This window comes from Pecten maximus, chromosome 13 (genome assembly GCF_902652985.1).
Source record: "Pecten maximus chromosome 13, xPecMax1.1, whole genome shotgun sequence".
Classification (NCBI taxonomy): domain Eukaryota; kingdom Metazoa; phylum Mollusca; class Bivalvia; order Pectinida; family Pectinidae; genus Pecten; species Pecten maximus.
The window spans coordinates 29,471,892-29,487,539 of NC_047027.1; the positions used below are offsets into that span (position 1 = coordinate 29,471,892).

Consider the following 15,648-nt stretch of genomic DNA (forward strand, 5'->3'; position numbering starts at 1 on the left):
TAATGAAAAATATAACACTTTATGCATTCAAATTGTAAATAACGCCATTCCAGTTCCACCATTTTTCGTTATTTACATTTGAGCCGCATCGGTGATAGAAAATGAAGCTGCTCATCTGCACGACCCTTAATCATCATATTAGTTATATAAAATATGGATCAAAATACTTTATTTGTGGTAAATAGTGAATTTCTCGATGTTTTATGAATTTGAAAGACACTAATGTGCAGAATGTTTATATCTTAGCCTTTGCAAACAGATAAACATGTATGACATTAGTTTGTTATGGATATGGGAATCATTTTATGATTTTTAATTTACAGACTGATTGTAACTTGCGCGAAGTTAATGTGATTACGCTGTCATCAGATGTCCCGCACGATCGACATGAATATCTCCGTTTGGTTCAGGCAATTTTCTTCAGGCAATTTCCTGAGGATACATATCTCTCCTTCCGATGAAGGACGCCATAGCCGCCATAATTTTTAGTGCAACCATCACTTTGATGTTTTTGTAGATTCTTTCATTTTCAAGATTGTTCTTCTTAGAAACTATTTATAGCATAGGCGCACCTTTCGATACAGACGGGGATAAGCTAAATGAATTAAACATTACATATTATAGGCGTTATAAGACTTACACACACATGATGCTGATAGCTGTCTTGTTACATGTAACAAAAGTATTGATTATGGTAAATTATGGAAGACTTGTTAAAGGCACTACTGCAAAACATGTAAGCCATATCTTAACTAATATGCTAACATTTACAAAACACAAAGTGACTGACGATGCGTCGGAATTTGCACTCCATAATCCACATGTTTTAGCGCCCTTGAATAACACTGCAACTGACTTGTAGTATGGAAGAAAAGATTGATAACGTTTAAGTTAAATTGACAGATTATAAGAAGACAAAAGATCGGAGGAAGAAATCTTTAATATGCAATAAATTTTGTTTTGTCAATAAAAAGGACAATATAAATTATGAAATTTATTGAGTTGTAACTGCATTAAAGCGAATATTGATCCTTACACTAAGTTTCATTTGGTGTATCTTTCTTACTATGTGAACAGACCGATATTTGTTTTCTCTAGATAGTTAACAAAACCTAAATAATTGTTATATGACTACATTTAACGAGTGAAGTATCAAGACCTACCAACTGTTGGAAACTAACTGGTTACTAAATCAGGTATAAATATCAGTTATATATCACTAGATACACTACTTAAGGCGAGGCCAAAGGTAAAATTTGATATCAGAATATTCTAGAGCTAAAACACAATACATTAGCAATCGATTACAAAACCAAAGCGAAACAGCATTGCATTCGGTTACAGTCACTCTGTAATAACGCAAAGCGTGATTTCCATAATACACATTCTTTTTTAAAACTAGGAAAATCTTAACAATAAATATTGACATATTTTAATTAACAAAACTGCTAACATAAAGCAAAGCAAAAATTAGAATCATTCTATTAAAACTTTGAAAACATATGGAAAATAATCAAAAATTTGTACATTGCCGACAGAGAGGGTAAATCATTCAATTTCACATTTCTACATAATATAGTCCACACCAGCAAACTAATGGCTCTTTGATTGGAATGTAACTAATATTAAGTTAACCTCGCACTTAGTAACATATCTTTAAAACAAAGACGTATTTTACTAAAGAAACGTGAAATCTATTTGCCATAGAAATAAAGCAATACATATAATATTTTAACAAGATGTCGTCTACAATCTGTTTGACCTGTGACCTTTAAGGTTAACGGTTCGTAAGAGTTGTCTCTCTTTATTCAAAATCAAGTGTTATGTTACACAATCAATAAACATGACACGAGTGTATCCTTGTACATAGTGATTTAAGTTCGTCAACACTGTGGTTCTTTCTCGACCTTTATAGCTGACTACAGATCAATGAAATGACAACACAGCCTTTATAGTTAAACAGTTTTATTATATTTAGAATGTAGAAGTGATGAGAAGGTGAAACATGGTGATTGAATATACACACAATGCTAACGTAACCCAACCGTGCGTCCGGCTCATATATCGTATGAAAAATATCAACCCCTGTCCCTCCCTGGGGATAAATGTACACAAAAATGCCACAGCTATAACATGCCTACAACGGGAAAAGACCATCCGAAAAATAACAACGGAATTACTGACTATATCATGCCTATAATTGAGAGAAAAATACCACCCAACCCTGGATAATTTTGAGGTCTAAGTCCGAAATATACTACATACCTGACACTATGAAAGAGAGAGAGACGAGCAGGCCAGCTACATGTAAGCCTTTACCAGACTGTTGTATAATGCTATAATTCCCAGCTATATAGCTAAATTTGATTGTATGCCTCGAAATACACGTGCAGTTTGTCCTAAGATAGACCAATACCTGAGAGTAATGTACAGGTAAGGTGATTATAAATAAACACATACCACGAACATTAGCCAATCAGAAACGTCGACAAATACAACCGGAAGGGATTCCCCAACGGGAATACCCCGGATAAACAATATGGACCGATGATCACAACAACACGTACTCTGGTTTACAGGATGTAAATACGGAATTATAAACAACATGTAAGTGTTCGAAACCAAAATGTTTTAACCTTTGTAGATGAAGCAGCAAAAACCATCTCTTAATAACATGACATTTATAAGTCTTCAGAATGATACTAAGGTGTTTAATACATTTCGATTATTTCTGATAAGTTCATAAGAGGAGTTTGGTATGATGTTTGAAAGTTTTACATTGTAATGTTAAAAATGCAAGTTGTGACAACTATGTGAAAAGAAATGATTGTGATACGCTTTGAGCATATATCATTTTTAAGCCATTAACTTATATTTTATATATGCAATAGGAAATCAGAAAAAAAGTAAGACATTATTGTGGTATTAGTGTATAAACCGCTGCTACATGAAAAACATTTATCCTCGATTATGACGTGTTTGCTAGTTTTTTTTCTTTTACTTACTTTTTTTTAGATTGGTCTCAAAATTGGTAATTATAAAAATAAACAATAGCAGTTATTTCTAAGAAAGGAAAACGTACCGCTAGTGAAGTTTAGGTATCATGATTTTATGTTCTATTTTAAGTAACGTACACAAGCAATATAGGATATTTAATCGATTGTAACAATTATACGGAAACGATTTTTTTTTAACTGCGAGAACAGAATTATTAGAAATAAGGAAGGTTATACCTTGCAAACAGAAAAAAAGTATTGACATACACTTTACTAAGAAAAAAATACGATATCAAGCGCAGCAAAAATAAGAATTATTATATCAACAAGTGTTTTTAAAAAAAAACTGGGAGAGGTAAATCATTCAAATTGACTCTTCTACATAATTAATATAGTGTACATCAGCAAAGTAATGGTTCTTTGATTGGAAGGCAACTCAACAACATCGTTTTTAAAAGGACGCATTTTATTAAAGAAACATGAAAGTGTATTCGCCATAGAAATTAAGTAATAAATAACATGTCGTTTACAAGCTATTTGACCTGTGACCTTAGGGTTAACGTTTGGTAAGAGTTGTCTTTCTTTAGTCATAATCACGAGTTATGTTCACGAGAGGAGTAGGGTATGGTGTTGTAAGTTTTACGTTGTTATGCTAAAGACGCGAGTTGTGAGATTATGTGAAAAGAAATGATTGTGATATGGTTTGAACAGATATCATTTTTAAGCCATTAACTTGAACTTTATATATGCAATAGGAAATCAGAAAAAAAGTATGATATTGTTAAGATTTGTGGATGTTTGAAAAAAAAATGGTTGAGTACAAGTATCTCATATTAAACTTTAAACAATAAAATTAATATAAGAAAACATATCTCATGAAAATATCATCCTGTGTTGGAGAGCAAATTATATTCGAATGATGAAGTTTAAAAGAAATATATATATAATATATTCCATACAATATATAAATGCAAGTTAATCCTTCTAATACGTCTCGAATTGTACATCACCGTAGTCTGTTATACAAACTATGATTTTGGATGTAAATGATCAATTACATAAACATGGCAGTCATAGAAACCTCAGCATAATGATAACTTCTATATGAAATCAGGTTCATAAAACCCTACATTTTACGCTACTGCAGCAACTCTATATGTAGATAAAGTGGACTTGTCTATATTTTTAGTTATTTTTCGCAAACAGTAGTTAAAGCGACTATTCGGGGAAGAAATAGGTCAAAGTTGAAAAAACGGCAAATCCATAAAGAAAATACACTCTTATGAAAAATTCTTATTGAAGTTTTGGCGATATGTAACCCCTAGAATTAAAAAATAATAATTTTCTGGGGAATCCTCTCACTGTCGAATGACGAGATAAAATGCAAATTTCCCGCTTTGGGCGCATGCGCAAGAATCTAGGCAAGTAGAACGTAAACATAAGCGGCAGAAACATGGCTTCCGAAGCCAAGAGATGTCGGCCTAGAATTGTAACGAGTTCGGCAACATAGCGACGTAAATAGAAATGGTCACAGGTCAACCCGATTATACGACTGGGGAAACAACCCACTAGGTGGAAGACATTCAATGAAGAAAATTGTTTCTCTACAAACGAGCATGCAGCACGGATTCTTCTGGATAAGTGGTAAGCCCGTAGCCTGCGTAGGGTCAGTTCTATTCTATTGCCGCACATTTTATATCGTTATCAGAATGTAACTCGTAAATGTCCTTAATTTTGTTGACAAACAATGCATAAAGTATGTTGCTTAAGTGTAATGGTTATTAGTTTCAAGCAACATAAATGTAAATGATGTGTAGAATGAAGAGATAGACACATTCCACCGCCGTTTTATGGGGCCCCGTAAGGGGTAATTTATACGGGTTTTTTTTTATTGTTCGCATATCACAGCTATAGGCTATATTTATGCCACTATCATTTTAATTATGAAAAATTATAAATTGATGTATGACTGATGATTAATGTCAGACCTATCAAGCTTACTGTTTTCTTTATTAAATACAAAATGGTGTATGTGTAAAGTTCAGTAGGACTTTCCTGACGACTATCATATTACATGTAGGCATATAGGCCTATATGTTTCAGATATACAGTTGACTCATAATATAAACGATTTGCAAATAATATTGGTGTATGGCTTCAAATACAAGTGCTGTTTTGTTCCATTCTTTGAAATGTGGTAAAAATTACGATTTGTGGGGAAAAGATTATCATTATAACTTAGCATGCAGTACATAATTATTTTTATATTTTTCAAGTGCACTTCATTGACACAAGAAGTTCATGCAGGTGAAGACATCCCGACACCAGCTGAAACTTCTATGGGACCGCCATCACATGTGTGCACCCCTACACCAGTAACATCTACGCCTGCACATGCCCATAAAGAACCTATAGCTATAGATAGACCTCCGATGTCTCAGATATAGAGTAAGTTCTTGGATCTAACTATGTTGGATTTATAACCCCTCAAAATATACATTGATGTATCTTAATTTTTTTATTCAGTGTTCATCATTCCGTGTTGAAGTAAACTGTAGCAGGTCACACATATATGACATTGTAATTCCATAAATGTTTTTACTATTTTGTTTTTTACAACATATTTTAACTGTTAGACCCAGCACCATATTGTATGGTAGGGTGAGCAGTCAAACATACTAAATTTATATTCTGTAATTATAAACATGCTCTGCTACTGCATGTCATGAATAGATAATACACCATTTCGGGCATATATATTTGTTTTTAAAAGAATTGTGTAATTTTTCATAATTTTAATATTTCAGAGCTCAGTCATCACACTCGTCTGATTTATCTTGTGTGGAAGCATTACAATCAGACTCCTAGAGTAACATTAATGCCAGCTTGCTTTCCCATTACCAACAGAAGGCTAAAGAGGATGACACCTCATTTATTGAGTAAGTATGTTGTGTTATTTTTGATGGTGTGTTCTTATTGCTATAATAATACATTTACTTGTATATATAGTAAAGAGGTATTGGTACGCCCAATTTCCCCGCAGGACATTATGTTCTGTCACCTGTCATCCTGCACACAGTCTGTAAATGGATGACCTTGCTGTCAATGTCATTCAAGGTCACACAGGTTTAACATCCTCAATAGTAAACTAAAAGGACATTTTTGTCAATAACCAAGAAACATATAATTATAACTGTAATATGCTGCTGTGGAGGAGTACTGGGGCGGCATCCGACGTCTGTCCCGCTGTCTTTCTGTCTGGCCATCCGGTGTCCACGTTTTACTTTAAACAACTTTTTCTCAATAACCAAGAGGCACAGGGACTTGATATTAGGCCTGTAGCATGCTGGTGTAAAAGGCTACCAAGTTTGTTCAAAATGAATGGCATTCATTCTATGTAATTTGGGTTAAATATAGGCTTAATCTTAAAACAAAATGGTTTCTCACTAGCAGAGGCTCTGAAACCTAATTGTATGCTGGAAGTTAATTGTTATTGATAAACCTAGCCTACTGTGATTTTGATAAAGCGGTAATCTTCATAGTATCTTCAGAAATAACTGAGATAACTTCAAAGTTGCTGTATAGCCAAGTGAGCGATACAGGTTCATTGGGCCTCTTGTTTAAATGAATTACATTGTACATTATCTTTTACTATCCAGTATACCTCAGACACATCAACCTGAACACTTGCCAATGGCTGAAGATCCCATAGAAATTGAAGAGGTTGATGTTGATGATGAGCTTGCAGAGGATGAAGGAGACATTGTGGAAACAGACACTCAAAATGATAGTGTTGAAGAAAGGAAATCCATATGCTTCCAAAGTGCTCTGTTGTAACTCACTACAGTTCGAATACCCACAACTTGTCAAAGAAAAGCATGTGGTGCAAATATCATTCTCCAATGGAGATATGTTGGATGTGCAGTACAGTTTAAATGAATTGGAGGAGCAGCATTTGGTTCTAGTCCTGGATCCTCTGGTTCACCTACATTTTCGCAAAGGTCAAAAACTAGGCCTGGCTGACGATACACTAGCTGAAGAACTAAATTTATCAGTGGCTTTGGGTCCATCCTTCTGATTATATCCTAATACATAAAACAATTATTATAGAAAAAACCCATGTGGGTGGGAGTACTGTAGCATTCTAATGTATAAAAATAACTGTTTTTCCTTATTTTTGGTTTTTGAGTTGATAAATTTTAATGCACTTATTAACTTATCTATTTTCCCTCAAATTTCATCCCAAATTTTTCTACTAAGGTTTTATTTAAGGTATGTATGCGTTTTTTGATAGTTTGTGGAAGTAAGTATGGTGTAAATGTGGTGTTCAATTTCAGAACATGTAGGAGGTAGGTGTTCACTTAATGGTGTATTGCAGGTGTTTACATTTCAGTACTAGTGTGTGTTTGAGAGTGTTCACTTGACAGTAAATGCAGGTGTTCTTTCAACATTGTGTGTAGGAAGTGTTCAATTATCAGTTTGCAGGAAGTGTTCACTTATCAGTTTGTGTAGGAAGTGTTCACTAGCAGTGTGTATAGGAAGTGTTCACTATCAGTGTGTGTAGGAAGTGTTCACTTATCAGTGTGTGTAGGAAGTGTTCAATTATCAGTGTGTGTAGGAATTATTCACTATCAGTTTGTAGGAAGTGTTCAATTATCAGTGTGTGTAGGAAGTGTTCACTATCAGTTTGTAGGAAGTGTTCAATTATCAGTGTGTGTAGGAAGTGTTCACTATCAGTTTGTAGGAAGTGTTCAATTATCAGTGTTTATACGAAGTGCTCACTTGTGAGAATGTGTTTGAGGTGCACGTGTGTACTAACATTGTGTGTAGTTATTATTAACTTATAATAACATTGTGTTCATAGATGGTTCATTCTGATAAATGTGTTAATCAAGTGTCTAGTTGCATATTTTTTCAATATTCTGTGAACTAAAATGAAATACCCCCATGTGTAATGTAAATACCTACCTAGAGAAACAGGTCTTATAACCATACCATTCACTTGGTTGGTTAAAAATTAGGTGTTCATACACATATGGGAAGTATGTTTGATGTGTGAGAGGGTCTGTGCATTTTTGGTAAAATTTAACACTTTCAGTGAGTAATAGTATAAATTGTCTCCTGAATGCTTTGGTAAAATGTCTACTGTTCTTTTTGTCTGTGTACATGCCAAAGAAATATCAAAATAAAAAAGATATGAAAAGAAATAATACAGTACTTTGTAATTGATTATCAACTAGTCAAAATAATTTGAATGATGAAGTAAATTGTGGATAACATTCATAAAACAGTAGCATACAGAAAGTCACACTACTAATATTACAAAAATATGATTATTAGCTTTGTATGATAGGAGCGCAAGGTTCATGTAGATCCCTTCTCCTTTGCTGTTGCAATGTCAGTACCCTGGCCCGATCCTCCTGCTGCAGCACAGCAACTGTACCACGTGCACCCCTTGGCCCCCTTCCTCTACCTCGCCCTCTCTCCATCCTTGGACTGCTGTCTGCCCCGAGACCCCTTCCTCGACCCCTTAGCCGTCCACAGGTTCCTCCCCTCCTCCTTAATCCCCTCACCCTCCTTGGGGATGTATGGACTTGTGCATATTCATAATCTATCTGATGAGAAAGCAAGAAATTATTGTAAGAGCAAAACTGAAGGAAAAAGTTTACAATGCAATGCAACAGAAAAGTTTACTGATGAATTTTATATTGCTATGCATATCGAAGACAAAATATAAATACATTTGTATATACATGTATATTTGTATACATGTACATACTAATTCATTTATATATGTGTAACAATAGAAAACTAAAGAAATGTGCATGTTCAGCAACCAAAAGTAGGTATTCTAATACACTTCAGTTAACAAGATCACATAAGCCTGGTATGAAAATATGATTAGTCTATAGCTATATACGTATGCTCTATTTGGTATATTGATTATGTTTGGTGATCAATGACAGCAGCATTCCTTTAAATGGTAATGATGGGGGTAAGACTTTGGTATCAAAAGAATTCTTCAAGTGCAAAATTTAAATAATGTTATACATACAGCAGTACTATGCAAACTATTACAACTTTCCATGGGGGAACTCATTATTCAAAATTAAACATAATTGAAATTTATTCAACATATAGAGACTAATAAAATAACAATATAAAATGGCATATTTTGAGTATTTCTTTTATAAAGAATCAATAGATCTTTAAATATACAAATAGTTTAGCTTTACTAATTGATAATAGTAAATTGAGCTGTCCAAAATTGGAAACTCCGTCCTAAACAGGGAGCTCGAGGTTGAATTGGCAATTCATTACATGAAGTTCTTCAAACTGATGAGAAAACAAAACACATATCGTCATGGAAGTAAGAATCTTGGAGCTAAGAGGCTTTGTCAATAGCCGTTATGTGCATGTGCATGTATACATGTATAACATATTGGTAATTGAAACGTTTCCCGAAGCTTCACTTCTGTCGAGAAATACACGTAGGTCTACATGCATGATATTTGATTGTTTAAATTACTGTAAGCATTCACCTCATCTACTCATATCCTGTTAAATCAATAACACTATGTCTTGATTGTTTTCTAATATATATATGCCTACACAACTATTGATTTAGTGTAAATGAATTGATCACGATATTACCGGTGACGATGACATACATTAGATTACCCCACATTGGGCCCCATCTCTGCATCGGATGCCGATTCACACCGATTTCAGTTTTTATTGTTATTATTGCATGTATTAAGTCATATGAAAACAATCTTTAGGCATAAGTCCCACACATGCATCATATATGACATGTTAATTAAGTGTTTACGTACCGTGTTACTGCTTTGACTGCTTGATGAATCGGACATCTCTAAAAATTCACGTGTTTCTGTTGACGTTTTCTCACTGCCTCGTTTTCGAAATACCACGTGACTTATAAAAATAGATATGTGTTATATTAGGACAGGGCTTTTCCCGAATTTAAGTGGTCAAAACTGGACAATGCAAGCAGAACTTGACCATCGCATTGCTGTGATAGAACTTTTGGAAGACCAGATAATGCATCTAGACTAAGTTTGTTTCCCCGAATAGTCGCTTTAAGAAAAAGTCTTCTAAAATTTCTTGTGTGTGACAGGAATACAATAGGTAAGGAATCTGCGCAGGAAAACCTGTCGTGTGGCGCTTTATTCGCTAGTAACGTAAATATGACGTCACAAAGAAGTTTTACACAATTTTCATTTCATAAAATCCGTTTACAATTAATCAATTATTGACGCTGCATTACCGATGACATGTTTCTTTAAAATGGTATGAGGCATTTCGTAAATTTTAAAAGTCAGATGTAAGGATAAAATATTCCTTTATATCCTGCTTGAATTGTTATTATCACAATCGAGATATCACATGCAGTGATTAAAGGTGCTTTGCTGGTAACTTTGATGCATGGGCATTTTATATTAATCATCTACAAACCAACTTCAGTTGCACGCCTTTAGCTCATTGACATGCTTCCTGTACATTGCCGATCTCACATTACACGAACGATCCCAATTAGCAAGTACACTGAAATAAGCATAAATGTGTTTCCTGGTCGCAACGACTCGCAAAATGATAACATCAAACTTTTGCGTCAAATAAAAACAAATCGATGCCTAGGAGATTATCGGCTTCTCATTACACCTTTTGCGTTTGTGCCTGTGTACATTCCCAGCAAGCATAGTAAATCTTCGCAATGACGTGTTTTACGTCATGTTAAGCAGTGCCCTTTGTTATTGTGGTATTAGTGTATAAACCGCTGCTTCCTGAAAACAAGATAACATTAATCCTTGATTATGACATTTTGGTATTTTTTTCTTTTACTTGCATTTTTTTCAGGTTGGTTTCAAAGTTGTAATTCATCAAAATAAGCAATAGTAGTTGTTTCTAAGAAAGGAAAATGTACCGCTAATGAAGTATCATATCATGATTTTATGTTCTATTTTAAGTAACGTATATTGGAAATATAGGAATTTTAATCGATTGTAACAACTAACCAGATGAAGCGGTCTGTAGCTCCTCATAGACGTTTGGTTTGGACCGTCCTTCCAACGACTCGTAGTTACTGCTAAGAAAGGTTGAAAATCGTGTTAGAAAATAAAGAAAATTGTTTCATATTGTCGGAAAAAAAAGTGTCCACACAATTTAGAAAAAGATTGTTATTTTATATCAAAAGCTGTAATCAGCAATTTTCACTTGTAATGCTTACTAGAAAACTGATGAAATCGGTATCAAAGCGATCGTAAAACCATTTTAACATACTAAATGTAGTTATACTTACCTCTGATTGGCTTCATCATCATTCTCACCTACAAGTACATCATTCAAGAAAAAAATGAGATCAAATACGGTACATTTAAACACGACGAATACAAAAATAAACTATTTTGAATCCCTTACTACTTTAAACTTTTGTGAAACATAATCTTTTAAACGATTTAATTACTGAAGTGTATAACACCAGTTCACTTCTGGTTTAATAAAAATGGAAACTACATCTAATTCGGAGCCAGTTTAAAGACAAAAGAAAATACTGACATCAAAGGGGAATCAAAATTCTTTCTCAAAATTGATAGAAGAATGACGAAATAAGAACAATAACTATAGAGTTGCGTGGATCCCTATTAAAGGAGAATAATACCAGGTTTCTAGTAAGCGTCCCCTGCTTCATAGACAACATAAAATATTACTTGAGCATTTGTTTCACACAAACATAATGGCGATTTTTTACACCAAACGTCTGGTCGGGGGGGATATATCTTAATCCGCGTAGATAATTAGCCAGTATGTCCGGAACATTCGCGCGAGCTCGACCGGACATTAAACACATCGCGCGTGCGTTATCCTAGGAATGTGCGGAAACAAAGATTAACAAAGTTTATTTTACCTCCAATTTCTTGTGTTTTTATCTCAGAATATACAGAGGCTTTGGCTACTTGGCTTGTATCAAGTTCCTGGTACGATCTGTGTGTAATAAATTATCAATAAATTAGGATACAACATGTTTATTTCTTTGGGAAGAAGTTAACATTGAAAAACATGCAGGATATAATAAAAGAAAATATCCATCGAACATCCCTTAGCTTCAGTTAATCATGCCCTGTCAATATATATTTTGAGTAAAGTAAAGTAAAGTGAAATATGAGTGTCGTCATTAATTTAAATGTCAATGAGGGAAGTTATGTTTGTGGAAATGTAAATTAGGAATAGTAACAAACAATGCACACGCCCTTTTTTGTGTTAGAGAATCCCTATTACACATATATGGATTTTTTTCTAAACAACGTAAATAATTGAAATTGGTGGCTTAGCTTTGCGTACAATTAACCTACAAAGAAACTGATGATTGATGGATTAGCTTTACATACAAATAACCCACGATGAAGCTGTCAGTTATGTCCTATTTCAAATATTTTATAAAATGTTTACCTTTCGCCTTCTTGCGTAATCGTTGCTGTTGAATGAGAAACAAAAATATCCTAATCACACATTTATAGTTATAAGGACAACATGTTTAAGTACTAACAAAGTCCATGCAACGGTTTCCTATCGTCAGTATTCTAACAACGCAACGATTTATGAAAAAAGTTCTTATACTTTCAATTCGGTTCAAACATGTTCATAAAACTATTAACTTTGAAGTAACTGCTTTGTATTTTGCGAAGTTTGTATAGTCACCTATTTCACCTCCAGAGCAGAATAGAAAACTTAAATATTTAATGAAATAAACAGTTTATATGAACAATAGTGTTTTTCTCTTCTTTTTTTTTCTGGTGGATTGTATGAAATATATCATTTCTTCTTCTACCATTCTATCAAAATACCTCGCCCAGAAAATTGCACTTTATCGAATCCCTGGTTCTTGCATTGCTGACATTTGCTTGAACTGTAAAGAAAAATAGTAATCAAATTTATTAACAGCTTATGACCCTGTGTATATCTATATCTGCTCATACCTATATGAACGGGTAATTCATGAACATGCAGACACGTGAAATTATAATACATCTTGATAAATTACCACGGAATTTCGAATTGGATGCTTACTTACCGAAATGGCAGACGCCCTTTTCCTGTGAAACAAACAGAGTTAGTAATTTTCATCAAAACGCAAAATATTTCACTAAAAAATAGCCATAACGAGATAAAAGGAAGAGCTAACGGATTGTTATAATCAAACTATATACGTACGGGTGATGAAGATTCCAAGTCCCAAAGTTACCATGATTATTAGGCCGCATATACACGTCAGTACAACTCCCGTCACGTAAAGGCTGTTAGGGCTAGAGGACATACATGTATCTAATGGGAGAAAAAACGTCCTGTGAACTTATATGGTAGAGTATCAATGTGGCTAAACAGTAATTCAAACTTAATGTATTAATAGAAAAAAATCAGTTAATGTCATTACCTTATCATTACAATGTAAACAGTTAATGTCATTGCCTTATCATTACAATGTAAACAGTTAATGTCATAACCGTATCATGACAATGTAAACAGTTAATGTCATTACCTTAATATATAATGTAATCAGTTAATGTCATTACATTATCATTACAATGTAAACAGTAACTGTCATAACCTTATCATTACAATGTAAACAGTTAATGTCATTACCTTATCATTACAAGGTAAACAGTTAATGTCATTACATTATCATTACAATGTAAACAGTTAACCTGCAAATAGTTAATGTCATCACTTCATCATTACAATGTAAACAGCTAATGTCATTACCTTAATATATAATGTAATCAGTTAATGTCATAACATTATCATTGCAATGTAAACAGTTAATGTCATAACCTTATCATTACAATGTAAACAGTAACTGTCATAACCTTATCATTACAATGTAAACAGTTAATGTCATTACCTTATCATTACAACGTAAACAGTTAATCTGCAAATAGTTAATGTCATAACCTTATCATTACAATGTAAACAGTTAATGGCATTGCTTTATCATTACAATGTAAACAGTTAATGTCATTACTTTATCATTACAATGTAAACAGTTAATGTTATTACTTTATCATTACAATGTAAACCGTTAATGACATATGGTATCATAACAATGTAAACAGTTAATGGCATAACCGTATCATATATTGTAAACAGCTTATGGCATTACCTCACCATTACAATGTTAACAGTTAATGTAATTATTTTACCATTACATTATGAACAGTTAATGCCATTACTTTATCATTATAATGTAAACAGTTAATGGCATAACCGTATCATCACAATATGATGACTTAGTACTATTACCTGATCACTATGTATTGCAGACTATAATGATGAATGTTAAGATATACACAATATACATTCTAATTGATAAGAATCTCGATTATTGTAACACCATACCTTCTTGAACTCTACATCCTGAAGACTCAAGTGATGTGATGTTACCGTCCGAGTTGTATGCTACAACCTTAAAGAAGTACAGTTGCCCCCCATCTAGTTTATCGATAGTTACACTGTACACGTCATTTCCGTCCACCTGTTTGTAGATCGTCGCTGGATCTATAACTGACTGTAGGAAGTTGTCGGTGCTGTATAAAACACGAAAGTACTCGGTGTTTCCACCATTTGTCCACATCACTTCGACGGAATGGAGTTTTCCACAGCTGACTGATAAACTCTTCGGTAGTTTCGGCATGTCTACAGTATTAAAACAAGATATCGTTATTCCAAAGTCACGTCGTTACATCAGCCATTAATACATTGAGGTATTTCTCCAAAAATAAAACCAGTTCATTTGAAATAGTGTTGAAATAATACATGTGATAACACAATATCAACCATATCGTTTATATACATATATCGTTGATCCATAAGCATTGAAAGTCTCCTCGTAGGTAATATATCATCTTGTTATGGATATATTTTCCTTATTCATATGTTATAATGACACCAATTATGCATCGTGTAATATACACGGGTACAATAACACTACTGAGAGAATATAAAAATATCAGAAACGTAAAATCGAAAAATGATAATTATTATTTACCTTTTCCTTCCACTATAAAACTGAACGTGTTACTGCCCCGACTGTTCGTGGCCGTTACACTGTAGACCTCCATACCAGGCCTCCCGTATATCTGTACGTGTCCCCACCGATACGGCAGATAGGTTCATCATCACAAAGGTGTTATGGATAGCAAAATTGTCTGTTCCGTCGACTAAAGGTGTAACAACGGTGTCCGGTGATGCTTGGAAGGACCAAGAGAAAGTTGGCTCCGGATTCGAGAGGAACAATGCATTCATGACTAAAATATCACCTGTTTCTAAATTATACGTTTGGTCAGTTTCATTTCTCGCGACTCGACGTGGTTCACCTACAACACAAATATATAAATAAATGTTACAGGTAAATATTCATTCGTGTCTGAAACTATGTCTTCAATGGACCTCTGAATGATAGGAGTATCTATACTTTTAATAGGACTAATGGACTTTGCATATCGCGAAACTAATGTATTTTAAGTAAGTAATTTTGATATACGAAAATTTCTAGATAAGCGACACATGTTGTGTGTTTGATATCAGAATATATCTCGTATGTATTACATTAGTTATAAAGCCATACATTCTCGCGAGG

General features: G+C 33.8%; 1 protein-coding gene and 2 long non-coding RNA genes across 4 annotated transcripts; 1 reads left to right on the top strand and 2 right to left on the bottom strand.

The window, feature by feature from the left end:
* Positions 1 to 4,234: 4,234 nt before the first annotated feature.
* Positions 4,235 to 8,206, top strand: LOC117340835. The gene is made up of 4 exons (XR_004535477.1): positions 4,235 to 4,640; positions 5,273 to 5,444; positions 5,804 to 5,935; positions 6,656 to 8,206. It is a non-coding gene; the product is annotated as an uncharacterized LOC117340835 (long non-coding RNA).
* Positions 8,204 to 10,101, bottom strand: LOC117340839. Its single transcript, XR_004535481.1, has 2 exons — positions 9,833 to 10,101; positions 8,204 to 8,611 (listed from the first exon to the last, which is right to left on the bottom strand). It is a non-coding gene; the product is annotated as an uncharacterized LOC117340839 (long non-coding RNA).
* Positions 10,102 to 15,386, bottom strand: LOC117340830. 2 transcript variants are annotated; one of them, XM_033902611.1, is made up of 10 exons: positions 15,058 to 15,386; positions 14,409 to 14,705; positions 13,227 to 13,337; positions 13,087 to 13,108; positions 12,860 to 12,921; positions 12,465 to 12,489; positions 11,923 to 11,999; positions 11,317 to 11,344; positions 11,033 to 11,100; positions 10,102 to 10,801 (listed from the first exon to the last, which is right to left on the bottom strand). In XM_033902611.1, exons 1-10 carry the CDS (start codon positions 15,128 to 15,130, stop codon positions 10,752 to 10,754), a joined length of 813 nt encoding a protein of 270 aa, XP_033758502.1. In that variant the 5' UTR covers positions 15,131 to 15,386; the 3' UTR covers positions 10,102 to 10,751. The 2 variants fall into 2 exon arrangements, with proteins under 2 accessions (XP_033758502.1, XP_033758501.1); XM_033902610.1 differs by having other exon boundaries at positions 11,033 to 11,103.
* Positions 15,387 to 15,648: the final 262 nt, after the last annotated feature.

Bases quoted from the DNA above. Each gene is read 5' to 3' on its own strand.
- LOC117340830 (XM_033902610.1), bottom strand. From the start codon at position 15,130: ATGGAGGTCTACAGTGTAACGGCCACGAACAGTCGGGGCAGTAACACG. The intron at 14,706-15,057 runs GTAAATAATAAT...TTAATACTGTAG, and splicing joins TTTTATAGTGGAAGGAAAAG to ACATGCCGAAACTACCGAAG. The intron at 10,802-11,032 runs GTTAGTTGTTAC...TCTTGTTTTCAG, and splicing joins GCTACAGACCGCTTCATCTG to GAAGCAGCGGTTTATACACT.